Source organism: Capra hircus, chromosome 4 (assembly GCF_001704415.2).
Source record: "Capra hircus breed San Clemente chromosome 4, ASM170441v1, whole genome shotgun sequence".
Taxonomy (NCBI): Eukaryota; Metazoa; Chordata; class Mammalia; order Artiodactyla; family Bovidae; genus Capra; species Capra hircus.
In genome coordinates this window covers 23,990,759-24,018,644 of record NC_030811.1, presented here as the reverse complement: position 1 = coordinate 24,018,644, position 27,886 = coordinate 23,990,759, and the positions used below count along the sequence as shown (strand labels likewise).

At 48.6% G+C, this 27,886-nt stretch overlaps 1 protein-coding gene across 1 annotated transcript in view; it reads right to left on the bottom strand.

Moving 5' to 3' along the window:
• PLXNA4 (plexin A4) overlaps window positions 1–27,886 on the bottom strand; it is a 489,083-nt gene that overhangs the window by 374,478 nt on the left and 86,719 nt on the right. Inside the window, exon 3 of the mRNA XM_018046916.1 lies at window positions 22,171–22,353. Within this exon, the coding sequence (XP_017902405.1) occupies window positions 22,171–22,353 (183 nt within the window). The remainder of the gene's footprint in view (window positions 1–22,170; window positions 22,354–27,886) is intronic.

The following is a 27,886-nucleotide window of genomic DNA, read 5'->3' as shown; positions in this document are numbered from 1 at the left end:
AGTGGGTTGCCTTTCCCTTCTCGAGTGGATCTTCCTGACCCAGGGATTGAACCTGGGTTTCTTGCATTGCAGGTGGATTCTTTACCATCTGAGCCACAAGGGAAGCCTTAGCTCCCCTCAGTTCAGTTCAGTTCAGTCGCTCGGTCGTGTCCGACTCTTTGCAACCCCATGAATCGCAGCACGCCAGGCCTCCCTGTCCATCACCATCTCCCGGAGTTTACTCAGATTCACGTCCATCGAGTCAGTGATGCCATCCAGCCATCTCATCCTCTGTCGTCCCCTTCTCCTCCTGCCCCCAATCCCTCCCAGCATCAGAGTCTTTTCCAATGAGTCAACTCTTTGCATGATGTGGCCAAAGTACTGGAGCTTCAGCTTTAGAATCATTCCTTCCAAAGAAATCCCAGGGCTGACCTCCTTCAGAATGGACTGGTTGGATCTCCTAGTTCCCCCACCGGGGATCAAAACCCACTCCCCCACTATGGAAGTGCAGAGTCTTAACCACTGGACCACCAGGCAAGCCCAGGAAAATCTTTTTTTAAGCGACTTAAGTTTTAACTTTTTGCTACATCGCACAGCATGCAGGATCTTAATTCCCCTACCAGGGATCGAACCCACGCCTCCTGTAGCAGAAGCACAGAGTCTTAACCACCGGACTACCAGGGATGTCCTAGAGTCAGGAGAACCTTTACATTCAAACTGCCAGACTTTAGATGACTGATGTACACACATAGGGTACTGTTGAAAACTTAGAATTCATATTTTAAAAACTGTATTTAGAAACTGCCCCCATTGGTCATTTTGTAGATGAATGTTTACACATACACCACACATATTCTGCTCAAACACATTTTCCTGACAGTGTTAGTCCACACACTCAATCCCCATGAACTGCAAAGGGGAAAAAAACAAATCCTCATCTTGGGAACCCAAAGACTGAGGTCAGATGGGGAAGTCTTGACTCATGGTGAGAGAGTAGGAGAGAGTCACAGGCCCACACAGAGTTCCAGGGTCCCTTTCTATGCCTGCCGTCCCAGTACTTCTTTCCTTCTTCTTGCAAGATGCAGAGAAGCAGAAAGAGATGAGAAGAAAGGCAGGGCCAAGCTTTAGGATAAGTCATCAAAATAGCAAACAGGTCTTCTCCAGCTTTTCCAGGAACAACCCCACCCCATCCCCACACACATAACTATATTTATGTACATACTGTTACACACACATATGAAGAGACAAAGAATTATAGAACACATCAGCTGCTCAGTTTCACAAGCCCAGCTGAGAGCAATCCTGCAATAGAGAAGCCTGTGGTGAGAGTCCAGGGATTGCTACCAGCAGTGAGGGAAAAGGCCCAGTCTCTACCAGGCTCAGAACGCACGTCCTGATATGCCTAGAAGCTTCCAGCATGCAGAGCCACCCAAAAACGTTAGTCTCAAGTGCTTCCTTCTGGAGCCTCAGACACCCCATATGCCCAGCCTCATCTCTACCTAGGTTTCCCTGGGGGCTCAATGGTAAAGAATCTGCCTGCAATGCAGGAGGTAAGGGTTAGATCCCTGGGCTGGGAAGACCTGTTGGAGAAGGGATAGGCTACCCACTCCAGTATATTTGGGCTTCCCTGGTAGCTCAGACAATAAAGAATCTGCCTGCAATGTGGAAGACCTGGGTTCAATTCCTGGGTCGGGAAGATCCCCTGGGGAAGGGAATGGCAAGCCACTCCAGTATTCTTGCCTGGAAAATTCCGTGGACAGAGGAGCCCAGTGGGCTATAGTCCATGGGGTCACAAAGAGTCGGATACAACTTAGTGACTAAATAGCAACAACAACACATCCCTATACAAAACTGGATATCTGATGGGGAAGCAAAACTGAGTTGGAAAACGCACTGAGGGGGACTTCCCTGGTCTTCCAGTGATTAATACTTTGCCTTCCAATACACAAGAGCAGGTTCAGTCCCTGGTCAGGGAGCCAAGATCCCACATACCTCGAGACCAAAAAAACAAATCATAAAACAGAAGCACTATTGTAACAAATTCAATTAAAGACTTTAAAAAAATGATTCCATCCAAAAAAATCTTTAAAAAATAAAAAAATAAAATAAAATGCACATAGGCAAAAGGAACAAAAAAGTCATTTATATTCATAAAAGGTGGAGATTGCACAATGGATTATAAAGGCATAGATTTTGGAGTCTATATGCCAGCTAGCATTCTACCTTTCTGGATACAAATCTCTTCAAGGGCAAAAGTGCAGCAAAAATCCTCACCATGCAGGGCTGCTGCCAGGGCACTAGGTGTTCACTGCAAGGTCTGAGCCTCAAAGGACACAGCACACAGTAGCTGCTCATTTTTTCCTCACCTCTGGCTTCTCTCTCTCCTCCCGAGCCCTGACCGAAGTCCCAGTCTTTTTTTCCACCATAGAAGCAGAACCAGCTCTCACTGACAATTCACCCAGGGGCTGAAAGTTCTATTTCATACACCCGAGCTTGAAGACGGACTTCAGTCTGGCCTAACAAACCCATCGGCCCTTTCTCACTCGCTCTGCCCACCTCAAGTCACCAAGGCCATAAAGGCCCCCCCTTTTTTTTTTCTCTTGTTTGGTCATCTCACAATGCCTAAAATCACATCTTGCTCAACAGTAAACCTCAGGAGAAGCTGGCCATGGTGCTGGGAAATTTCAGGAAGGAAACAAAACTAGACACACAAACATGAGCCTGGCCAGTCACGGTTTCCCAGCCGGCAAATCACCCAGGTCAGTGGTGACTCCCTTTCGGGGGAGGGGACACTGTTCACAGCTGTCACAACTGACCCTCGTGCTGACAGGTTTCCTTCCAGTTCTTCCCACTGGGCTTTGGTAGCTGTTGCACATAGTGGGGGAAACAAAACTACTTTGCCTTGTAAAATCAAGACAAAGAGGAGCTTTCCAAAAGCCATTTTTCCCTCCAGAAAAAGCTCTTCTGAAACCAAGGGAAAGCAAACTTACAGATAATGAAACTCCAAATAAAGCCATTGAAACTGATTAAGTTCATGAAAGGCCCCTTTCGTTCCACCAAGAAGGAAAGCCCAAAGCTGTCCTGACCAGTGGAGCTTCCTGGGTTCAGAAACACGGGAGACCCTCCTCATGCCGTCTGGCTGGGATGGGAGGAGCTGAAGTGCTCTGCTTGGGAACTATGCCAAAGTGGGATTTCCAGTCTTTTTAGACACTTCTCTCTCTCTCTTTTTTTAATTGGAGGATAATTGCTTTACACTGTTGTGTTGGTTTCTGCCATATAACAACATTGATCAACCGTAAGTGCACATACATCCCCACCCTCTTGAGCCTCTCTCCCACCCCTTCCCATCCTACCCCTCTAGGGGTGGGTCTCCCACGGGTCCTATCTGGTCCCAAAATGCCTCCCCAAACTTCCGCCCTCACACGTCTTCCCCAACAACCCTGCAGCTGTATCAGAGCCATCTCTGCAGTAGACAGAATCACTGCTCCTCCAAAGAAAGATGTCCACATCTTAACCTCCAGAATTAGAGACTATGTTACTTCACATGGAAAAAGGGATTTGGCAGGTTCCCTGGTCGCTGAGTGGTAAAGAATCTGCCTGCAATGCAGGAGATGTGGGTCCAATCCTTGGGTCAGGAAGATCCCCTGGAGGAGGAAATGGCAACCCACTCCAGTAATCTTGCCTGGAGAATCCCATGCACAGAGGAGCCTGGTGGGCTACATTCCATGGGGTCACAAAGAGTCAGACTGAGTGACTAACACACAAAGTTAAGGACCTGGGGAGCTTATTCTGGATTATCTAGATGGGCCCAATCCAATCCCAGGAATCGTTAAGAATAGAAACCCTCCTCCAGCTGTGGTTAGTAGGAGATGCACTCAAGCAAGGGGCAGAGAGATGCCATGCTGCTGGTTTTGAACATGGAGGGAGGGGGCCATGAGCCAAGGAAAGTGGGCAAACCACTGGAAGCTGGAAAAGATGAGGCAACAGATTCCCCCCTAGAACTTTTGTGAACGTGTTAGCATCTCAGTTGTGTCTAACTTTTTGCGACCCCATGGACTGTAGCCTACTAGGCTCCTCTGTCCACAGGGTTTTCCAGGCAAGAGTACTGGAGTGGGTTGCCATTCCCTCCTCCAGGGGATCTTCCTGACCCAGGAATTGAACCCAGGTCTCCTGCATTGTAGGTGGACTTTTTACTGTGTGAGCTATCAGGAAGGAATAAAGCTTTGCTGGCACCTGGGTTTCAGCCGAGTGAGCATCTGACCTACAGAATTGTAAGACAGTAAGTTTGTGCTGATTTAAGTCGGTAATTTTCATAATCTGTCACAGCAGTGATAGGAGACACACACTACACTGCTGGTCCCTGGCAAGGGGTCAGCTACTGCCTCCCCACATTCCCCCAGGGCTTGATTCTTCCAAAGGTACTGCTGCCTGAGTCCTCCCAGCAAAGAAGCTCACCTGCCTCACCTGTTACTTCTGTGGCACTCTGGCCCAGGTCCTCACCAAAAGAGCAGTCTGTCCTCTTTTCCAGTTTCAAACAGCCCTGCTTCCTTAAAGACGCTCCCAAGACTTGTTCCCAGGACCCGTCGGGTTCCAAGCTAATTTGTCAGACGATGGACTGCAGACCCGGGGAAGGTGAGGGTGCTCCAGCACCCGGAGGCGGACTTGGAAAACATCAGCACCTGTGCTTGTGACGCAGGACAACTGCCCACAGGCAAGCACAGACGCGGAAGAAGCTGGCCCTTTCCTGAGTCTGGGTGCGCTCTCTAAGCTGGTGTTTATGCTGGCTCTTTCCTAAGTTGAGGTCGTAGGCACAAAAGCTAACCTTCAGAACAGGGAACCCAGGGAAGCTGAAGACAGTGGGAACTGCCAGAGGAGGAGGAAGCCCCTCTTGTGGGACAGTGGTGGCGGCAGCAGCCGGGGCACACGTGGGAGTCTCCTCCAGCAGACTACCTCCGAGGCTGCCAGGGGCCCTGGAACCTGGTTCTGGGCTGTCAGCAAAGACAGATCTAGAACCCATGATCTCATCTTGCAGAACAGCCCCAGGGCCTCAGAGTACTCTGGGAAACATCACTTTGGCAAGTTGGAAAGTGGACGTCACTGCTGGTGCTCTCAGGTAGGTGGAGCACCCGGGGTCCCTCCCTTGGCTCACCCAGGAGGAGCAGGTGCAGATGGCCAGGGCATGGGAAGAGATGGGACGTTGGCTGAGGCCTGGACTACTACCACCCTGCCCTCCCTCAGCCTGGAGAGCCCAGGTACTGTGAGCTGGCGCTTTAAGGTGAGTACGTATATATACCAACGTTCTTTGCTGTGATGAGCAGTGAGTAGTAACAAATATCCTAACCATGAGCTGGTGGCTCACGTCCCTGTGAAGCCCCGCTCCTGCTTACACCAAGACATGCTGTGATAGAGTGTTTATAAATGGAGCAGCAGCAGAAGGTGGGGGAGGCCTGGAGCTCATTCCCTCTGCTCTTGACTGCAAATAAGACTAAAGCCCTGCAAAGGGCTAGGTTGGTGATGACTGGCCCTTGCTCCTTGAAGTGAACCAGCAGCAGGGAAGGCTGAGAATTCATCATCGAGTGCAAACCCAAATTTCTGCTGCTGGCCCAGGCCACCTCTCCGTGGCCTCACAGTTGGTTTTTTGGCTTAACTAGGGACTCTAGCTGATTAGTTCTCCTGAGGTTTCTCAGTGTGTGTCATGGACAGATTCTCCCTCCAGAGCAAACAAGCCACACCAGCTCCTCCAACGCAGGTTCTTTGTCTTGAGATGAGGGCCCCTGGCTCCTGCTTCTGCAGTCAATGGATGGGGCTCCACAGTCCTTCCTGATGACGGGAGGAATGAAAATTCTAACAGAGTGGACTTGGTACATCTCTCATAGAAAGAAATCCACCTCTAACTACCAAATAAACATTGGTACTTCTAGAAGGTAGGACTCACAGAAAAGAGCAGTCCCCATCACACTGGTAAAGGTGATGGATAGTGATAGAGAATAAAAGTTGTCATATAAGAAAGGCCAGGTTTATATCCCAACCCGCCAGGGGTGAGTTGCATGTCAGTTTCAGTCATATTAGGGAAGATCAACTCCCAGAGAAGAAGGGCTGTGGGTCTGATAAATTCCATACTGGGAAGTGCCAATGGGAGGTAATGAGGGGCTGTCAGAGAAAAAAACAAAATATGTTGAGAATTTGGGGTGACCACCAAAATAAAATCTCTTCCGCCAAAGACAGCAGAGACATCATTGTGGCTGAAGAAAGGAAAGTTCTACAAGGGAGTCAGAAAGAAACTGACAGCAGCATCTCTTCATGTAAAGATGTCAGGAAAAAAACTGCAGGGAGAAACTGTGATACAGAGCAAGAAGCTAGCATTAGGGCTACACACCAGGACCCAGAAGGTAGAGGCAGGGTCAGCTGCAGGAGCAAAGAATCTTTAGCGGAGGGGTGCAGGGGGGTGGGGGGGGGGTCTGACACAGAGCACTCGGACAACATCTCATGACACACACATGTGCACACACACACACACACACACACACACACACACGTATTCACATGCCCCTGAAGCACCGGGAGAAGAAACAAAATTAGTTCAGACTGTGAACCATTTATCCTGGAGAGGCAAAATGAGATTTTTTTTTCGGCTGTTCTTTTAATTAAAAGTTAGCTCATAAATCAAAGACCTTGTTTCCAGGCTGCAGGAGATGGTAGGAAGAATCCCGAGCTTTTCAGAACTGAGTATTGCCCTGTGATCCCCTTCCTTCACCCACAGTATGCACCCTGTTACAGCACCTCAGGTAGCAATCTAAGGAGGAACCACGGGTGGCTTCCTGAAGTTCTCCCAAAGAGATCTTGAGTATGTACATGCACGCGCGCGCGCGCGAGCACACACACACACACACACACACACACACATACACACACACACGTAAATCCCTCAAGGACTGGTTAGTGCATCTATTTGGAGCCTCTGAGGTTTTCCCTGGGGAACTTCTACCCTCTGCTCTAATACTCTGCCTGGGTTCACATAGGTGTTTACATCAATGGAGTTTGAAGACTCTCCTTAGAAGTTTAGTAAGCACAGAAAATCATTTGGTCTTCACCATTGTCTTAATTTTTATTTGTTTCTCCTACTGAATCAAGAAATGTTCTCCAGATGTGAAGACCTTTTATTCTCATCTCATTCATATGAGAGACGGAGGGTGCATATATTAGCATGCTAGTTGCTCAGAAGGTGAAATATGTATAGATAAACAATTTGTCCAAAATCAGGAGTGCAGCCAGCAGCAAAGTCGAGATTTCCCAGCTGTCAGTTCCACCTCTTCAGGCAATCCGCCAGTCTCAGTTTCAACAGTTTAGAAGCATGGGAAACCCCTGACACAGACCTGGACAGACACTTGGGCACAAAGGCTGCGGGGATGCCTAGGAGCGAACATGGGAAGTAGCAGGGTAGCACCCAATGGTGCCTTTTTCCCCTTCTTGCCTTCTTCTGGCTTAAGAGAATGGTTGCCATGACCACTAAGGAAGTTTATTATTTTTTCATTTTCAAGCTACTCCCCATCAAAGCATCTGAAAGCATTGTATACTCTCGCTCACATGTTTGCACATTTTGCGGGGAGAAAAGGGGACAAAGAAAGACGACCTCTTACAAGAAAAGGAATGGAGAGAGAATTTTGTTTTAGCATCCTTTCTTGAATCTACCCATGATGCCCTGAGCCTCTCTCTCCCTGTGTCCCGTCACCCAACCCAGCTATATCCCTCTGATCTTGCTGCCATCAAAGAAAGAGTCCAGACGAACACAAAGGTCATACAAGGCACAAAGTTCCCCTTTCTCCTGTCCCCAGACCCCAGTCCCTCAAAAACAATCAAATTTAAAGCAGAGAGATTAAATTATCACTAAGTTAATTATGGGAATCACACTTAGGCTGGCTGCCGGGAAGCGAGGTCAGCAGGCAAGAGGCATTAAAATTAAAGGCAGATGCATGAAGCACTTAAAAAAGCAACTGGGAGACTCATTACCCCCCCACCCACGAGGGAGCAAGAAACCACTCTGATGTTTGAGGAGCTGTCCATCTGGGCAATAGTCAGAGCGTTTGACAGCTAAATAGCTGCACTCTGTCATCATCTCAAAGCCAAAGTGGGCGAGTCAGAGGTAAACTGATTAGATGGTGTGCTGCTAATTTCCCAGAGAGAATGCGAGGGAGTGGGCTCAGTCCAAGAGGGCAGAGCACAGGAGGACCTGCCCCAGGCTTGAGTGCAAAGAGAAGGGTCTAGAATCTAAAATATGGCACAAATGAACTCATCTCCAATGCAGAAACAGAATCACAGATGTAGAGAGCAGGCGTGTGGTTGCCAAGGGGGCGGAGGCGAGGGAGAAGTACGGACTGGGAGTCTGGGGTTAGTAGATGCAAACTATTACATTAGAATGGATGAACAACGAGGTCCTACTGTAGAGCATGGGGAATTATATCCAGTCTCCTGGGACTGATCATAATGGAAAAGAATATGAGAAAAGGAATGCACGTATGTGTGTAGCTGAGCCACTTTGCTGTACAGCAGAAATTATTTCAACACTGTAAATCTATTATACTTCGATTTTTTTTTTTTTTAAGAGACAGGTCTGGCTCCTAAGTGTGCATGCGTGGGTACACGTCAGCATGCATGAGTGCACACAGGTACACATGGAATTAGGTACATGTGCATGTTTATGGCATGAATGTGTGTGTGTGTATGGCAGAGGGTCCACAGTCATGCATATGTGGGTGTATCTCGTATCCACCTGAAAATCGAAGGTGAAGAGCTTAGAAAGGATCAGAGGGCTCCTTCTAGCACATCTGCAACAGGGCAACTCCTCATAAGCTTTCTTTGATTTCCAAGACTCACCCAGTGGCTGCCACCAGCTCAGCCATGAAAATACGTATCATTTAATTATTCCATGTGCCATCCAGTTATGGATGTTCAAGGACTCCTCAGGCATTGCCAATATGATGTAAGTTTAAGACATGTCAGTCAAAAAATTGGCTATCCACAGAATGAGTTCAAAGGCTGAAAAAAATCAGAGTTTTTCAAACCAGTCTGTAGGATTGCTTCCTCCATGCAGGATTCCAGCCCTGCCCTTTTGCCATTTCCAAAGAGGAGGAGATGGTGGGGAAGCCTGACGGGGAACCTGGCCCTGAGTCAGTAGCCAGCTTTGGAGCTAAAATTCCCGAATTAGTTTCCTCACCTGAAGGATGAATTTCAAGGGCCAGTGGTCCTGACTGTGTCCAGAGTGATTTTTTTTAGAATTTATAGTCAAAAAACAAAAGGACAGAGGGGAGATGGGGGAATTTGTGGGTAGGTGGAGTAAATTACATGGGGAAAATTAATTTGGAAGATCCCATTTAATTGTAGTTACCAGAAATGAGTTAATAAACTTGGATGATTTAATTATTCCAAAAGACATCCACTGAGCACACTCTAATCTTTGTATTTAAGCAGAAAAATACCCTCACTCTTAAGGAAAATTGGATGCAGGGAAATACAAACAACTACAGCCCTCACTAAAGGAAGGGACTGAGTGATTCTCATTTCAGTTTCAGAAGAAAAAGCACGCCACAGGAAAACAAGCTGATAGAGCATTTGGTTTTTAAAAATCTCCAACACAATTTCTGAGCTTGATGGCATAAAACCAGCCACATTCTGTATTTTTCACACATCTTCTCCAATATTGAGTAAGAAGATACCTTGTGCTCTTTAATTCAAGAAACACCTGGCATATTACAGATAGGTCAAGCAGATATGTCTTGACTCAAGGTGATGCTCACAATAGTAATCCTTAAAGTAAACTGTATTATTGACAGAATATTCTCTGTCCCTCCCTCCAGGAACATATATGCACCTGGCCTCTTCCCGTGGTGAGAGTATAGTCTCCACACCATTCCCTTTGGCGTAGCCTATAAAATGTGAGGGCCAATGACATGTGCCATGTCCAAGCCACAGCATTAACATCTGAGAGGGATCTGGGCATGTCTTTAGCCTCTGTCTGAAAGAAGTGACCCAGAGCGTAGCTGCAGCCAAACCAGGGTGCACGCGAACATGAGCTGGAGACAAGTTTATGCTGTTGTGGTAGTCACTTAAACCGGGGGTTATTTGTTACTGTGCCATAACTTAGCCTAAACTAGCTGATACACACACACAAACACAGACACACACACACAGGTACTATAAGACCCTAAGCCCCAAGAGTCAATCTTCAAATATGTTTTTAATTTAGCATTTCAGGAAAATATTGTGTTGGACACCCACATCTAACTAGGAAAGGTTTAGACATGCTGGGGGAGAAGTTTACAAGTCTGATCCAGAAGTAAAAAAACAAACAAACAAACAAAAAAAACAACTATTTTTTAATGCAAAGAAAATGAACAAATTCCTCTTGGGAAAAATTCTAAGATTTTGAAACTATTGCCTATGACTTCTGGGTAATCAAACTGTGACTGAATAAAAACTCAACTTAGTAAAACAAATATATTCAGAGGCTATTAGTTTTAGGAAAGTGTTCTTCAGTTTAGAAAAGAATTCATTGGTCCCTTTGATGAATTCCTATCTCTTAAGCCCATGATCTTACCATCGGGTGAAGAGACCCACAGCCTCACTGAGGCAATGAAGCAGTCAGTCAAGGTGTCCTTGACCCTGCCCAGCTCACGAGGAGACCAGTTCCCCAACTGCCACAGGGGCACTTAAGGCCAGCAGCATGGTTCAGGCCCATACGAGGCCTCAAATGATCCTGCTTGATAAAACTTCATGGGATTTAAGAAAGACGGATTCTGTGAGTGATATTTAAAATGTAATTTCCTCTCCCAAGCCTGGTATATCTGGGGGAAGGCCCAGAAGAGCTTTAATCATAAAGATTAAATAAGACATTCTTGTTGTATGCTCATCTAAAGCATTTAAAATATGGCTTTAGGTACACACAACTTTTCAAAAAGCCAGTGCCCCTATCATGAGAAATCGCTGTAAAGGGATTCTGTTTCTGGTAGAAAAGCATGGATAAATGCTGTGCTCTTAGGACAAAATAGAGAGAATTGAATGATCACAGTGGGGAAGGCTGGCAAGTTAGCAGAAGGACCAAGGTAGAGACTTCATCCACTTATAGATCTTTAAGAATGAACCAAAGGTATCTAACCATCTTCACTGTTATCAGAAACCACAAAGCGTGTAAGATACCCATGTGATTATAGGTATAATCCTGCCTGAAGCAACACTTGGCATCTGGGATTCCTGCTGGGAAGAACTGAGAAGCATCAGGATTTGATGTGACCTGTGGATGCAGTGATGAGAGTGGGTCATAAGCTGGTCTCAGCATCGTTCTGGCCCCTCAAGTCCAACCAGCCACTGAGGTCACACCCAAGTTCAGCTCCGCGACTCACAGCACACTCTCAATCTGGTGCAAGATATGAGTAGTTAAGCAGAAAGACAATCCAACTCCCTGGAGAGAATCTCTTCCTATATGCCTTCCCTTCCACCCTTCTTGCTCCCAAGCCCTCTGGAGCCTTCAGGGTGGGGGATGGTGAGGGAGGAACCTTATGGAAGGGGGCTCAAAGCAGAAAAACTGGGTTGAGGGGAGGTACTGGGGATGCCAGAGAGTGGCCCCAAGGAAGAGAGAGCCTGTGGAGGGGGAGGACCCCTGAGCCAACACCCACTGCTCATGGACCCACTCTTTGGCCCACTTTTCCTAATGAGACTCAGAGGGGCACCAACAGGGCAAAGCAGGTCAAGTGAATCAACCATCTGATCACAATGTCCCTCGAGCCACTAAATCTGTGAAGAAATCGTGGAGCCAGAGCTGCCTCGGGACTTACTACCCCACCGTCACCCTGGGTAATCAGTCAAGATAACATCTGTGTATGGGTTTCCCCTATGTAAAGTGTACAAGCCACACAACAACAAGAAGCAGAGGCCAAGAGCTGAGAGAGTAAACGTGGGGTGAGCAGGTCCAGGACAGAGAAAAGCCATGAGGCTTGGGTGGAGGGGACCAGCATTTAGGAGGAAAAAGAAGGCTGGATGGACTGGTGGAGGTAGAGGCTAAAAGGACCAGGGGGTCTAAGGAGACGGTATAATTATGTCCTCAATTGCAGGGGGCTTGCCGAGAAGTTATGGGATACGACCCAGTCATGGGGACCTTGGTTGACCAATAACAGGAAAAGTAATCAGGAACCACTGAGCACAGCCCCAGGGGCTGTTGGGAGAGAGAATTCTGGTGAGAACCCCCAAGACAAACACACCAAGTGAGTCCTGGGTGGCGGGTCAGCAGTAAGTGGGAAAGCACAGCTTGTTTCCCAGAAAGCCTCCGGCCCCTCCCCAGGACCACTGCCCACTCTGCTGTACAATGCACTCCAGCATAGTTGCCCCTCAAGAGGGAGACTGTTCTTGGAGGGAGGCTTGTGATGTGAGAGCTGCTGCGGAGGTGGGAAGCTCACCATTTCTTATGTGGGAGCCCCTTCCTCGGTATTTCAATTTAGCTGGGATCCTGGAGACTCATAACGTGAGCGGCCAGGCAGTGTTCAGGGCTGAAGGGCTGAGCTGGAGGACCTGAGTCTTTTGAGAGGCTGGACCTCTCACATGCAGGTGGGTGACAGGCAATGGGGGCCACAGAAGCTTGGACAAGAAGATATATAGCTTTTCAAGTAAGAGAGTGAGAGAATTGGAGCTGTTTTAGATAGATGAGTGGCACAATCTACAGGAAGTTAAAGTGAGGGTGCCTTGAGATGGGAGTTCAGTTACAACCATCCACACTTGACCACTGGGGCCCTGAGCCAGGGCAGAGACAGAGGGAAGGAAAGGAAAGTAGGAAGGTTCTGGCCAACAGGTATGCTGGCCAGATGCAGGAGGTAAGATTTACCCACAGGCCGAGAACATACCCACAGGTGGAGTCCATGACTTGTCTGTATCAGCGAGGGCAGACCTTAGATCAAACCGCACGCCCAGTGAATTACTCAATCCCTCTCCTCCTGTGTAGAAGGGAGGTTGTAGTCTTTACCTGAAAGGAAAGGCTGAGGATGCCATGGAATGATCAATGTACAAGGGAAACACCTAGAACAGTGCCTGGTGCCTGCGAGGTGTTCAGAGCACGGCAGTCCCCTTCCCATCCTCTTTCCTGCCAGGTGCAATCCACAGGAAAATTACCCCTTCCTAAAAGCGAGGTCAAAGATGAGCACACGTCCTCCTACTCATGTGCTCATCTCGTGGCTTCCCTCATGGTTCAGCTGGTAAAGAATCCACCTACTATGCGGGAGACCTGGGTTTGACTCCTGGGTGGGGAAGATCCCCTGGAGGAAGGCATGGCAACTCACTTCAGTGTCCTTTCCCTGAGAATCCCCAGGGACAGAGGAGCCTGGGGGGCTACAGTCCATTGGGTCGCAAAGAGTCAGACACGACTGAGCGACTTTCACTTTGCTTCACTTCACTTTAAAAGCTAGGTAATCCCCTAAAGAGGCCAGAGTCAGGGGGCAAGGATCCTCTGGCTTAGCTAAGTCCTCTGGCTCAGAGGACTATAATCAAAGTGTTGTCTGGAGCATCCATCATCTCCAGGCTCAAGGAGTTGGGGAGGATCCTCCTCTAAGATAATGCATTTGGCAGCTCAAGACCTCGGGTCCTCATTGGAGACCTCGGCCCCTGGCCATATGGAATCAGAACTCTCATCGGCTACTGACATGAAAGGTAAGTCTCACTTGTCCACCATCACAAATTTCCCTAAGATAAGCTGGCTCCCCAGGGATGCCTCCCCGAGCTCCCAGACCACCCACCCACTCAAGACGATGTGGTGCCCTCTGGCCCTGTGAGTGTAGCAGGCCACTTCACCCCTTCTTGTTCATCCTTTGGGTTCTCTCTTATGTCAATCAAAGTCTCTGGGAGCCCGAAGTCAGGATTCAGTGCTGGCGCCATGATGGTTCCTGAGTAAGGCTGTGCTTCTTCCTACACCACTAAAACTCAACTTGAACTTTATTTATTTATTTTTATTTTTTTTTAATTTTTTATTTTTTAAATTTTAAAATCTTTCATTCTTACATGCATTCCCAAACATGAACCCCCCTCCCACCTCCCTCCCCACAACATCTCTCTGGGTCATCCCCATGCACCAGCCCCAAGCAAGCTGCACCCTACGTCAGACATGGACTGGCGATTCAGTTCTTACATGACAGTATACATGTTAGAATTCCCATTCTCCCAAATCATCCCACCCTCTCCCTCTCCCTCTGAGTCCAAAAGTCCGTTATACACATCTGTGTCTTTTTTCCTGTCTTGCATACAGGGTCATCATTGCCATCTTCCTAAATTCCATATATATGTGTTAGTATACTGTATTGGTGTTTTTCTTTCTGGCTTACTTCACTCTGTATAATCGGCTCCAGTTTCATCCATCTCATCAGAACTGATTCAAATGAATTCTTTTTAACGGCTGAGTAATACTCCATTGTGTATATGTACCACAGCTTTCTTATCCATTCATCTGCTGATGGACATCTAGGTTGTTTCCATGTCAACTTGAACTTTAAAAGTACTGGTTCAAGTGTCCTTGATGGCTTAGAAACAAAGCCATCATGTGGCAGGCAGCCTCTAAGGTGACCTTAATGATGCCTGCCTCCTTATCCATACCATTCTGGAAGCTCCTCCCCTGAGTGTAGGCTGGACCATGTGACTGGCTTCTAATAACAGGATGCCACAAAAGTCATCTCTGAAGTTAGGTTTCAGAAAATCTGGCGGTCATCATGCTCACCACCTCGTGCTGGCTCCCTCTCTCAGCTGCCGTGTTGTGTGAGTGGCCTCATGGGGAGGCCCACATGGCCAGGGGCCGAGGTCTCCAATGAGGACCTGAGGTCTTGAGCTGCCAAGTGCATGATCTTAGAGGAGGATCCTCCCCAACTCCTTGAGCCTGGAGATGATGGATGCTCCAGACAACACTTTGATTATAGTCCTCTGAGCCAGAGGACATAGCTAAGCCAGACCTGGATTCCTGCCCCACAGACTCTGCAAGATAAGTGTTTTTAAGCCTCTGTGTTGGGGTCATTTGTTACGCAGCAGTCCATAATCAATACATCTGTGTCCCCTGGGGGCGGGATAGAAGGCACGGAGTGAATGTGGGGGATGTGAGGAGTTGTTATAGAAGTCACCAGGAATGCCTCTATGAGAAACCAAAGCTGCTGGAAGAAGCACCGGGACGGCACCAGGAAGCAAGTCCAATGGCCACATTCATGGGAAGTCACTCGAGAACAAGTAGGAACTATAAGCAGACCCCACCCCCCAATCAGAGCTTCCACTGGGGGACTCTAAGTCAATCTGGCTACCACTGCCTTCCCCAGCCCTGGTCCTATCCTGGCTTGGAGCCTCCACCAGGATCACCATCCAGATTCTATCCCCTTCCCATCCAAAACTGATCAGCTATGAGCCCAGCAGTGAGGGGACCATTGACGGCCAGGTGCCCCACCTCCTCCTCTTGCCTCCTGCCTCCTCCCGCTTCCTCTGGTACATCATGCCTTTCATCCTTTCCCATCTTTGTTGTCTTGGTTACATGGCCAGACTCCTGATATGCTGCTAGTTCTCATTTTAATGATATGTTCTTGTAAAGCACAATATTTTACTTCAATTGCATGTGTCACTGGATAAATTCCTCCAGCGTGCCTGGCATTTGAGCATCAGCTGACTGAGCACGCTCCATGATTTGGGGTGTTTCTGCAGCACTTTCTTTAATTTTAATGTCTGTGCTTTAATTTGTGATCAGGATCATTCTACACAAACGTATATATATATATACACACACACATATGATTCAAAAAAATGGCATACATGTATCAATAAATCTTGAATTGGCAAAGCTCATTTAAAATCATCTCCTTAAGTCATGCGCACTAGCAACGATCATTTGGAAAACAGAATGACAAATGTTTCCAGGGTAGTATTTTCTGGGGATCTCAAAGTGTGTTTCAAGAGGACACCAGGAGGAAAACAAGTCTAAGCCCCAGCTCTTGGGGTCTAACTGCCTTGAGAGGGGCTGCAGCAGACGCACCATGGAGAGGACACCACTCTAACCCTACTCAAGTCAGCACTGGTGACCACTTGGGACCCCCGCCCAAATATCTGCAGGACAGGGGTTGAGCCTCAGGGCTGAGTAGTGAAAAGTAGGGAAGGATAAGAAAATAGCACAAGTGGGAACACATTTACACAAAAAGGATGGTTGAGTGAGGGCTTGATGTTGTTCAGGAATATAAGATATGCCCAAGAGGATGGCTCAGATGGTAAGAATTCACCTGCAATGCAGGAGACCCGGGTTTGAAAGGGTCTCCTGGGTCAGGAAGATCCCCTGGAGAAGGAAATGACAAACCACCCCAGTATTCTTGCCTGGAGAATTCCATGGACAGAGGAGTCTGGTGGGCTACAGTTCATGGGGTCACAAAGAGTCGGACACAACTGAGCGACTAACACACACACAAGAGGATACTGCCAGCTGAGCTGGTGGCCACGTCTCCCAGGTACAACGTGAACAAAAAGGCCTACAGCCCAGCTGAGGAGACTGAATCGAGGTGGGAGGAGGGCCACAAGAAGTGGACGGAAGGGCACGAGGCAAGGTTGGTTTGAAGGCCAGTCCCAGGACCCCCAGGCTTGAATGACCAGCCGTCTCTCTGTCCCCCCTTAGACGTGAAGTCAGAGAAAGGAGGGTCCCTGGAACATCTGTTACACTGTTCTGTTTGCAGCATCTCAGCCTCAGCATCCCCCTCACTCAACCCATAGGTTAAGATCCACGTGGGCCCTAATACTTGCAAAACCAGGGTGGGAAATGCAAAAACAGCACGGCAAAAATGACAACTATGACAACAAAGAGCCAACAACTGCGACGCACTTTTCTCGTTATGGAAATTGTCTGGCATTAATTCTTCAATATTTCTTTTTCCCTTCTGCTTGAGGGACTACCCACAAGCAAAGCGGCCAGCCTCTCTGGTTTGAAAAACTAACAGAGGATGAGATGGTTGGATGGCATCACTGACTCAATGGATGTGAGTTTAAGCAAACTCTGGGAAATGGTGAAGAACAGGGAAGCCAGCGTGCTGCAGTCCATGGGGTCGCAAAGAGTCGGACACGACTGATTGACGGAACAGCAACAACAACATAACGGGCAACTCACCAAAACTTATATCCGGTACACTCAGGTTCTGCTCTGATCGCAGGGCAAGCTGGAGTTTCAGCTGTATCTCCACTGAATTTTGTGATGCCTTCAGCCATCTAGAGAGCTCTCCATTACATGAGTTTCTTTTTAGTTAACTTATTGTTATTATTATTATTGTTTTTATTTGGTTATTATCATTGTTATTAGTTATTATCAATTGATTTATTGATAAATTTCCAGGTGAATATTAAAGAGTTCTCAGATACACTGAGGAAGTTGCAAGGCAGGGGCTGCACATCTCTGATCTGGTGTTGCCCTGTGACTTGAGCACTGCAGAAACACACACACACACACACAGCTTCTGTTTCTGAGAGCTTATGTTCAGAATGACACAGCCTCAGGCGAGTCTCCCTCCCCCTCTCCTAGTTGCCCTTCTGGGTCTGTGTTCAGGGCCTATGGAACACAGGCAAATCAATTCCAAACAGGCTCAGACAGAACAAGGCAAATATGTATGATATCATTTATGTGTGGAATCTAAAAAATCCGATGCAAATGAATTTATATACAAAATAGACTCATAGACATAGAAGACAAATATATGGTTACCAAAGGGGAAGGAGAGGGAGGGATAAATTAGGAGTTTGGGATTAACATATACATATTATTATATATGAAATAGATATAAAATAGATTACCAACAAGGACTTACTGTGTACCACAGGGAACTCTACTCAATATTTTGTAACAACTTGCAAGGGAAAAGAATTTGAAAAAGAAAAGCTAGATGTGTATAACTGAACCACTTTACTGTACACATGAAACTAACACAATATTATAAATTCACTATATGTCAATAAAATAAAAAGAAAGAAAAAAATTCAAACAGGCTCACACAAAAAAATTAGGAAGTCTGAATTAAGCTGCATGACAATTCCCAAGAAGAATGACTTTGTGTTCTCTACTCCTGTGACTCTCCATGCTGACACACACCCACATAAGAGAGGCTGTGCACACACACACACACACACACACACACACACACACACACATCCTACTACAAGCCAACAGCAAGGCCAGCCAGGGTTCTGCCTACCCAACATTCTCCCAGCGCTCCGCCCCTTGGTGTGTGCAGTTCAACCTAACAGAACACCCAGGAAAGACGCAATCACAAAATGACAGGAGCAATCACACCTCAAGTGAAAGTTTATGATGTTCTGGTTCACAATGAACATTAGTCTCTCCCACTAATGTCAGGCAGTAATTCACTGCTGAACAGTAGCCATAAAATATGATCACTTAGTGGTAAAAATGCAAGAGACAGAGAAATCAGAGCTGGAATATTTAAGCAAAGAGATCTTGTCCTCTGAGGCAACACTGACTTCATTTTCCCAACTTGGGTCAAAGGTTTTCAGATTTATATGGACACCTTAAAGCAAATCGGAATGGTGCTGGCCTTAAGAGTTTAACCTGTAGTTGAAACTATAACAGCCTGTAACTTATTCCTAAATTTCTAGGCACTTCCTGATGACTGGAGCATTTATGTGCCAATGCCAGCCATAACACACACACACACAGATCAGAAAAAATAAAAGACATCCAAATTGGTACTTTCCTCACCTCCTTTCCCCCTGCCTCATGTGATGTGTGCACTAAAGGAGTAAAATTACGGTCATCAGAGACAAGGTTGCCAATGATGGGGACCCATGCCTTTCAAACAAAATGGAAAGTCAGTAATTTTCAGGGCAGCCCATGGATAGCTGCTACAGACTAGCTCCTGAACTCCTGAAACTCACAGCAAACTCCCCTACTCTTAGCAAACCCCCTAACCCCCTCCCGCCCAGCCTTCCCACCTTGAGTCCCTTGTCATATTGCAAAGAACCCTGCAAGGCCCTTGATTCACGCGGGACATTATTACAGGGCTCAGAGAAACTGGCTCTGTAATTACGGCGGCCGTATGATTTCTATTACCCTGAGACCCCAGTTTCAGTAGCTCACAAAACTTCCCACTAAATCCTCCTGTGGCCCCACAGCTTTCCACGGCTGGGCCTCTGCCCAGAGACTGAATGGGGTCCTGATAACCTCTGGGAAAAGCAGGACCGAGTTATGACAGGGCAAGCGGAGTGGTGCTCAGTGAACCAGAGTGGTGGGGAAATTCTATTGTTTAGAAAAAAATAAATAAATGGGCCAGTTTCGCTTTTTATTATTTCAAACAACAGACGCGGCGGCCCAGCTTTCCTTTCCCTATTCAGACTGTCCCCCAGCGCCGGCTGAGTCTGCAGGAGTGTAGCTGGGCTTCAGCAAAACTATTAAAAAGGCCACCGCTCTGAGCTCCTGGAGCAGAAAGTTTGCTGCCCGCATGGCTTGGCTTTCCCCCAGGAGGGCCACTGGCTCATTCCCCCACACATGACTCTCTGGCCCTGCTTCCCAAATGTTTGCACTTCACCAGTCCCACCACAGTTCTGGAAATTAAGTGTAATGTCCCGGGTGACTGAAATAGAACCTCGCTCCTACCCCCTGCTCCAAAGTAAAAGATGAGAAATGCCAGTCCACGGTTTCTAAAGCCCTAAAGCCCCCGGTCAGGTGTGACCTGTTATGGCCAGCCTGGCTGACCTCGGGGGACACTTCAAGGCGAGGCTCTGCCCACAGCCTGCCCCACAATGGAGGTCTGTGTGCACTTGGCCTGCCCGGGGGCCTGGAGGTGTCCTCAGCCCCCACTCACAGAGATGGGCCTCGCTCTGATCCCCATCAAGGGACTGGCTTCCACAGGTGAGAGAGTCAGCCCCCATCAGCCTCTGACCACCCTCTGACCAAGAGCACACATTTATTTGCAAGTCAACCGACTTAGGTTTACGATGCCGCCGTGGCCAGGAAACATCTTTTTTTTCCCCCCCAAGAGAAAATAACTTGCTGTTCTGTTATGTGCAGTGAATTTTCAATATTTATATCATGGACACCATATACCCACCAGCTCAGACAATAGAAAAAAATAAAAATAAAAATTTCTTTTAAAGGGTCTACTTGGTCTGGCCAGCAAGTGAAAAGATCCTCTGGCCCCTGGTAGGAAGTTGAGGGGGTGGGAACCTTCCAGAACATTGAAGGATGTCACCTCTCCTTTCCACTGAGATGGGCTTAGTAGAGACAAGACCTAAAGCACTCCCAGTTCCTTCACTTACTTATTTACCCTCAACAGTGCTTATTTAACCATCAGAGCAAGCAAAGCAGGTCAACAGACATTGCACTGTGTGACTTGCACATGGGAATGTCTTTGGTATTTAGAATCCACTTTGCCAGCAAATCGAACTCGTTGAATCCTCATGAAGAATGAAGTCACCTGAGCAACCAACAGAAACATCTTTTCCTGAAGTCCCTGCTCTAAAGCTCGTGGACTTCCCCCCCCCAACCCCCCCGCTTGGCTTATATGGAGGCTTATCAGACACAATTTCAGCAAGTCTGGTTATCTGATTTCCCAGCTCACTGAAAGCTGGAAGCCACAGCTCAGCGAGGAGGAAGGGTGCTGATGTGGACCAGGACTCCTGGCAGCATCTGGAAGTGATGAGTGACAAGGTGCCCTAGAGGAAGAGCTGGGAAGGCTGCAACGACCAGACACAACATGCCTGCACTGCCCAGCATCCTCCCCGGGTGTCCATGAGCCCAGTCCACTATGTGAGTAGAAATCACAACAAGAAGGCCAAGGCAGCAAGAAAACATTCAATTGTGTTCAACATAGTCTTCGCAGAAAGGCAGGTGGCTAGGAAATATAATTCTTCAAGCTGTGAAGACAAAGGCTAAGTTAATCTGCTCATTTGACATAGAAGGCAGTGACCCCAGTGCGTGGTGGGTTGCCTCCATCACTCTTGCCACATGCCATGGCGTTTCACCAACATACGCTTTCTCTTCCAGCCCCTAGCCATGTAACTGCTCCACACACACCCCCAGCCCACACACACTCTCCTCCCTGCCTCTCCCCCTCCACACTCTCACCCTCCAGCCCCACCACCTGTTCCACAAAGATGCACAATCTGAAGAGAGAAAAACAGTGGCTGGAATGGGCTGTCACACCATAGGACAGGATAACAGGTACAGTCTCGAGATCTGCAGAGAGCATTTCCCCTTGACCATCAAGCTCATACCCACAAACACAGCAAAGAGAAAAGCAGGCATCGAAACTCGGTCTCAGATAAGGCACTGCCGCTTCATCCATCTGGACCGCACGATGTCCAGAAAATTCCAGGGGAAGCCTAATTAAAACAAGCAGGATCTCCGCATGGCAGCATCAGTACTTCCCAGGAGAAAGACTCAAGTATGATTATCGGCCAACAGAAAACAAGACCTACTGCCTTGAGTTTTAGAAAGGCTTTTGATCCAAGCAAGAAGGGCACTCTGGGGGACCAGCGCCAACCCACTGAGAGCCCAAGCTGAGGCAGGTGACAGAGTACTGCATGGATGGGGACGTGAAACACAGCAGATGGGCCAAGGTCACCCAGTACCGCTGAAGCCAGCAAGCCTTGTGGTTCCACTCCACCTGAAGGTACTTCTGTGCTCCCACAGCATCCATGGTTTCCTCGTCCCACGATCTGGCTCTTAGCCCCAGTAGCAATTCCAGTAGGTACTATATACTTTCCTCCCTCTGTTCCCTGAGTGGATTCCAGATGGATGCACCAGCCAGAAGGGCTGAAGAGGGAGGAACAGGCACATCCCTTGCCCCTGTCCATCCTTCCCAACCATCCATGCCTAATAAAGGTCTTCCCTTAGGGCATAAGCCCAAGTTAGACAGAGCACACCATTTAGACTAGGAGCCTGGAGATGCACACCTCTCAGGAGCACACCAGCCCGTGGAAGAGGTGGATCCACACACTCACCCAGTGTGAGTCCCACAACAATCCTCCATGTGAAGGCAGAGAAGGGACAAGAATACCACTGTCGACCTCAAAACAGCAAGACACCTCCGTAGCGCAAACCTGTATCACTCACCAACCAGGCCCAGGGTAGTAAGAGAACACAAGCCAACATCTGTCGCCCTGGAGACAGGCTGTCCGCACAATCACTGAAATGACTACCCCTTGTCCTACCTTCTTCAGCTTGCCACTTTTGGTGCCCACGAAGGCCAGAGAGTGATTCTTGTAGACGTAAGCGATGACAGAAGTCATGCGGTCCCTGTCCTCCGTGAAGACGGGGATGCCACGCACCATCTCCGACACGCCCAAGGGGGCGTTCATATCCAGGCCACAGAAGTTGTCATCAATGGTTAAGAGCTGAAAAGAAAGAGGGAGAAGAATTAGAAGCTAGCAGCTGGGCAACTCGCACCGAGTCAGGGAACTCTGGAGCTAGGAGAATTCTTAGAGATGAATCACCTGGTATAAATCACTGCTTTATCACATGAAAAACTCAGCTCTGGAGAAACTAGGTAGCCTGTCAACAGTCATCTAGGTAGACTGCAGAAAGTCACATGGCAGAAAGTCACAGATCCCTGGAGTCTTCTTTCTACCACACTCTGCAGCCTCTCTGCCCCACCTCCGGCTGCTCCAGGTACCATCTTGACAGCCCATCATCACCATGACTTGGGAAAGCACTGGGCCACCACTCACGAGCATGGGACCCAGACATCCCTGATAGGGAGTGAGTGGGGCAAGGTCTCCATATCTACACACTTACTGTCGAGCAGACACAGAGATCAGGACACAAAGGTGTGGAACAGAGAAATAGGAATGCTAATACATGTACGCCAACACCGTGGCAGAGACGTGTATGGACGATTGGTTGTGGAAAGGAGGAAAGGGAGGAGTGGAAAGTTTGTGGGTGAATTCAGTCAGGCCACAAGTGCCTCCCTACGTCCCGTCCCAGCCTCCTCCTTTCACAGCATAATGAAGAAGGGCAGCCCTGACACTCTCATACTCTCACCAGCGTTTCCCAAATTGCCTTCCATGGAACACAAGTCCCACAAGATTTTCTACCATAAACGGGTTCCTTGGGCAAGTGATTTGGGGCAATGTCCTGAAACGCAGTACATTCTAACATCATGTAAGACATTCCTAATTGTTACCAAAAAATGTCTGAAAAGTCTTTTTAGGAAAAAATAGCTTTAAAATTCTCTCAGCATTTTTTCCGAACAATTTATTTCCTAAACCATTTTTTCACAGGAACACTTTTTAGCATCCCTTAAAGAGGACATTCCCGGGATTCCCAGGTACCCTGTGGGACACGGGCACCCAACTCTGGCTTCTGATTCCGGGACAATTTCAGGAGTCAGGAACCAACAAGTAAAGCCATTTCTGCACCCTACCCTACCCCCATTGTTTAGCTGAGTGTCTCCCTGTTTCGCAGCCTCCCAGATCCCCATGTAAGCAGAGGGTCACAGCTAGAGAGTCCTCCTAGGGAGTGGCGAAGACCCCGACAATGGCTGCTGAGGGGCCTCCAGTGCCCCGCACTGAGCAGCTTGGGGGTTGGCACTGACCTCCCTGAGGCTCTAAGATCCTACGCTGGATTTCTCCCTTTTTCTCAGAAGAACTGTCTCTCCTAAGAGTCATTCCATCTCTCTGTGCTTTGATTTTCCACTCTATAAAGATGAAGGAAACAAACTCCACTTTTTGATGGGCGTCCATAAAGCCTATAGAGCTCATGCCTGTAAACGCCTTTGGACTTTTCAGAGAAAGCAGGGAAATAAAATACAAGGTGTCATTTTTTAAAGGCTCCAATTCAGCCAAAGGAAGAGGCTTCTGGATAACCAGCAGGCAGGCTCTTGCCAGCAGAGCCACATCAAAGTGGCCAACTCTGAGCTTTCCAGGGATGCAGGGGCCCTCATCTCCCTCCCAGCAGTGGGGGGCAGGGGTGGCAGGCAATGTCTGTGTGCCGAGCATCTCGACCTCCCTCTTATCGTGGTGGGGGCAGCCAGGGCAGGGGGGAGCACGTACAGCCACGTGCAGTGCAGACGTCCACCCCACATCCTGTTTTGGCCCCTCTCGCATTGTCTAATCCAACAGCCCAGACCAAACACAACCCCTACCTCGCTCAGCCGTGTCTGACTCTTTGCGACCCCATGGACTGTAGCCCACCAGGCTTCTTTGTCCATAGGAAGAATACTGGAGTGGGTTGCCATTGCCTTCTCCAGGGGATATTCCTGACCCAGGGATCAAACCCAGGTCTCCTGCATTGCAGGTGGGTTCTTTATTGTCTGAGCCACCAGGGAAGCCTCTACTACCTCCACTCCCTCCAAAAACAACTGCAGGAGTCAAAGGCAAGAGGAAGCTTTCAAGGTCCAGTCTGACCTTTATGGTTTTTCCTAAAATGAGGAATTGGGGAAAAGAGAGACAGCTAGGGTGGAGAGCAGAAGAAATGGAGAGGAAACAGGAAGGGAAAAAACCCAGATAAAGGACAGACAATGACTTCTCCCTGATGGACATAACCGCGGTGACTGCCAAGCATTCAGAGGGCAGCTTAGGGATCTTCGTGGCCTTGCACATTCCTGCCTCTGGTCCTGTCCTCACGCTGGACTTTCTCAGCTCTAAACTGTGCTGCCGGGATGTCTGCCTTTAGCCAAAGGATCTCACCCACTACTACCGTTTTTCAAGTAGATAAGGCTGAAGGACTGTCTACTCTCCACAAGGGGAAACTGAGGCAGGGAACAGGGCCATCCATGTTTCCCACCACACCTGGTACAAACACACACCGCCTTGACCTGACACGACTCAGGCTGTTCAGCCCCTAGGACTGCAATTCTGAGTTTTAAGTAACCAGCTAACTTTCTTCTTCACTGGGCAGAACACGAGATGAAAACCATCCACCTACAAAAACAAAAGTGTGCATTCAGCCAATGGCTGCGTTAAATCCTTGCTTGCTCAGAGGCAGAAAGTCAGGGACCCACAAGTGTTTACTACAGCGGCATCTTGCACCGCAAAAGCCCTGGTGAGAGATGTTTTCATCGGCAGGGGACAGTGAGAACAGCTCAGCCTGGTGTCCTGGCAGCCAGGACTCTACCAGTTTCAGCTCAGGTCAGCTCCCTGCGAGACCCACACAGGAGGCAGATCCGGGCCTCCTCACCTAGACCTGCAGGTACACCCCCAAATTGCTGACCTCATGGTATTGTCATCAGGCTCGAATGAAGCAAAGGCCACAACTGGGGCTCCTACCATGGCCCTAGGATTCCGGAGACAATGATAGCTTCCCACTCAGACTCCCCTGTATCTTGGTTTCTCCCTCTGAGCAGGGCCCTAGGTGAAAAAAGGGTGATGGAGACCCTGGACCAGGAGCCTGAACCAGACACCAGCCTGGGGGTGCATGGATGCTGAGGTCCCCAACTGTCGCACAGGGTGGGGGCAGGGTCTTACTCTTCACTTCCTCCAGCTGGGGTTGATAAGGGAAGGATTTTTAACAGTGAAGGGGTGGGAGAAAACACAAGACTTGGGTTCACATGGCAGCTGAGCAGCTTCCCAAGCATACACCTTGGCACAGCCTCCTCCCACTGTCTGGGCCTACCACTCCTCGACAGTAAAATAGCAAGACGGGCTCATCCTGAGACCAAGGAGACACAACAGGTGTGAAGGCACTTGCTAAACTGGAGAGCCCTCAAGGTAGGGTCTCTTCGGGTTCATTTTTCTGATGGAAATCCTGCTCGGAACAGCCTTGGGCGGGGGGTGGGAAGGTGCAGCAGGGAGTGGCCCTTGCATGCTCCCGGCCAGAACATAGCTCTCTGAGGACACCACCCCCAGAGTCTGAGCCAAAGCATCAGAGTAATTGCAGCATGGGAGGAGAGGAGAGCAGAGGGAGGGTCCCACAGGGCCTACAGACACTGGGGGGCTGGGGTGTGGGGAGCAGATGCCAGGACCCATGGAAGGGAAGCCTAATTGGTGAACACCTTCGACAAGTGAAGGCTGGAGCAGATTCCTGAGCACCCTGGGCAACAGGGGAGGAGAGTGTGTGCTCCTCCAGCCCTGGCCGAGCTCTCCCCTGGGCTCCATTAACAGCAAGATTAGAGCTGGAGCCAGAGGAGCCAGGAAGGGGCTGGGCTCCGTGGTAATCAGGAGCTGGGCGCGCCTGCAGGCCCTCTCCCCTGCCAGTCCACAAATACCCACGAATGAGCTCTGGCCACCTCTCCAGTGCTTATTCATTAGACAGCAGCTTCATTCTTACCAGGGAAAGAGATTAGCGTCTGCTGCACGGGAATGTATGCGGTGGGCACCCCTGTGAACAGACCCCAAAGCCTCGGACAGGGCCAGAGCCTCTGGGGTCCCTTCTGGCCCATTATGAAGATACCAGATCTGCTTTGCACAGATGTCCTCATGGGGTGCCTGACTTGTAAAGTGAGACTGGTGATACACTGGATTCCAGGGGCTGGCCATGAGCTCAAGGATGGCACCGTATTTTAGGCATGTTTGTACCCTTAGCTCTGTTCCTGGTTCATAATAGGTTAAGACATATATATTAAACGGAAAATGCATGGATGAATTGATGGATGACTAAATAAAGACCTGAGTCTCAAAATAGCTAACACTATTTTGGAACTAGAGCCAGAAAGCCTAGGTTAGAATCCCAGCTCCACCACTTAGTGCTGTGTGACCTGGGGCAAGTTATTTAACTTCTCTGTGCCCCAGGTTTTCATGGGTAGTATAGGGATAATAATAATAGCATATACTTCCCAGTACTATAGAGAGGATTCAATGGCTAATTCATGTAGAACAACCTCTGGCCATTAGTAAGTGCTAAGAGAGTGTTGGGCTTCCCAGGTGGCTCAGTGGTAAAGAATCCACCTGCCAATGCAAGAGACCTGAGTTCAATTCCCGGGTTGAGAAGATCCCCTGGAGAAGGAAATGGCAACCCAGTCCAGTATTTTTGCCTGAAAAATCCCATGGACAGAGGAGCCTGGTGGGCTACAACCCATGGGGTCTCGAAAGAGTGGGGTACAACTCAGCAACTAAACAGCAACAACAAACCAACAGCGGTTAGCTCTAGTTACTATTGGTTACCCTTGTGTGTGTGTGAAAGTCGCTCAGATGTGTCCGACTCTTTGTGACCCCATGGACTATACAGTTCATGGAAATCTCCAAGCCAGAATACTGAAGTGGGTAGCCTTTCCCTTCTCCAGGGGATCTTCCCAACCCAGGGATTGAATCCAGGTCATCCATAGACAATTCAAATAACCTTCGTGAGTCTTAGAATCTTTGGGGAAATTCATGATACCTGTCTCAGAGAGGTGTGATCAAGATTAAAGGCACTAAGGTTATCAAGATGAAAGAGCAAAGGTGGTTCTTCCTAAAGATCTATCAGGCCAATGAGGCTGATTAAGGAGAAAAAGTCTTAGGTCCAGAAGAGTTAGGGCTGAGTGTATGTGTTAGTCCCTCAGTCACGTCCGGCTCTTTGAGATCTGAGAGAATCTTGCCCGGAGAATCCCATGGACTGTAGCCCGCCAGGCTCCTCTGTCCATGGAATTCTCCAGGCAAGAATACTGGAGTGGGGTGCCATTCCCTTCTCCAGGGGATCTCCCCAACCCAGGGATCAAACCAGGGTCTCCTGCATCGCAGGCGGATTCTTTACCGTCTGAGCCACCAGGGAAGCCCTGGTTAGAGTTAGGGCCGCTCCTTGGAAATGCAAATTCTGGTCACCCCCACCCCAGATCTACTGGATCAGAAACTCTGGAGCTGAGGCTCAGAGATCTGTATCTTAACCCCTTCCCAGATGATTTAGTAAGAAGCACCATCCCAGGTCACCACGGGGGTCTCTTCCTGGCTGAGGGTGCCACAGACTAGGCCCAGGAGAGAACGCCATGTGACAAGCATAACCACCAGAGCAGGACCC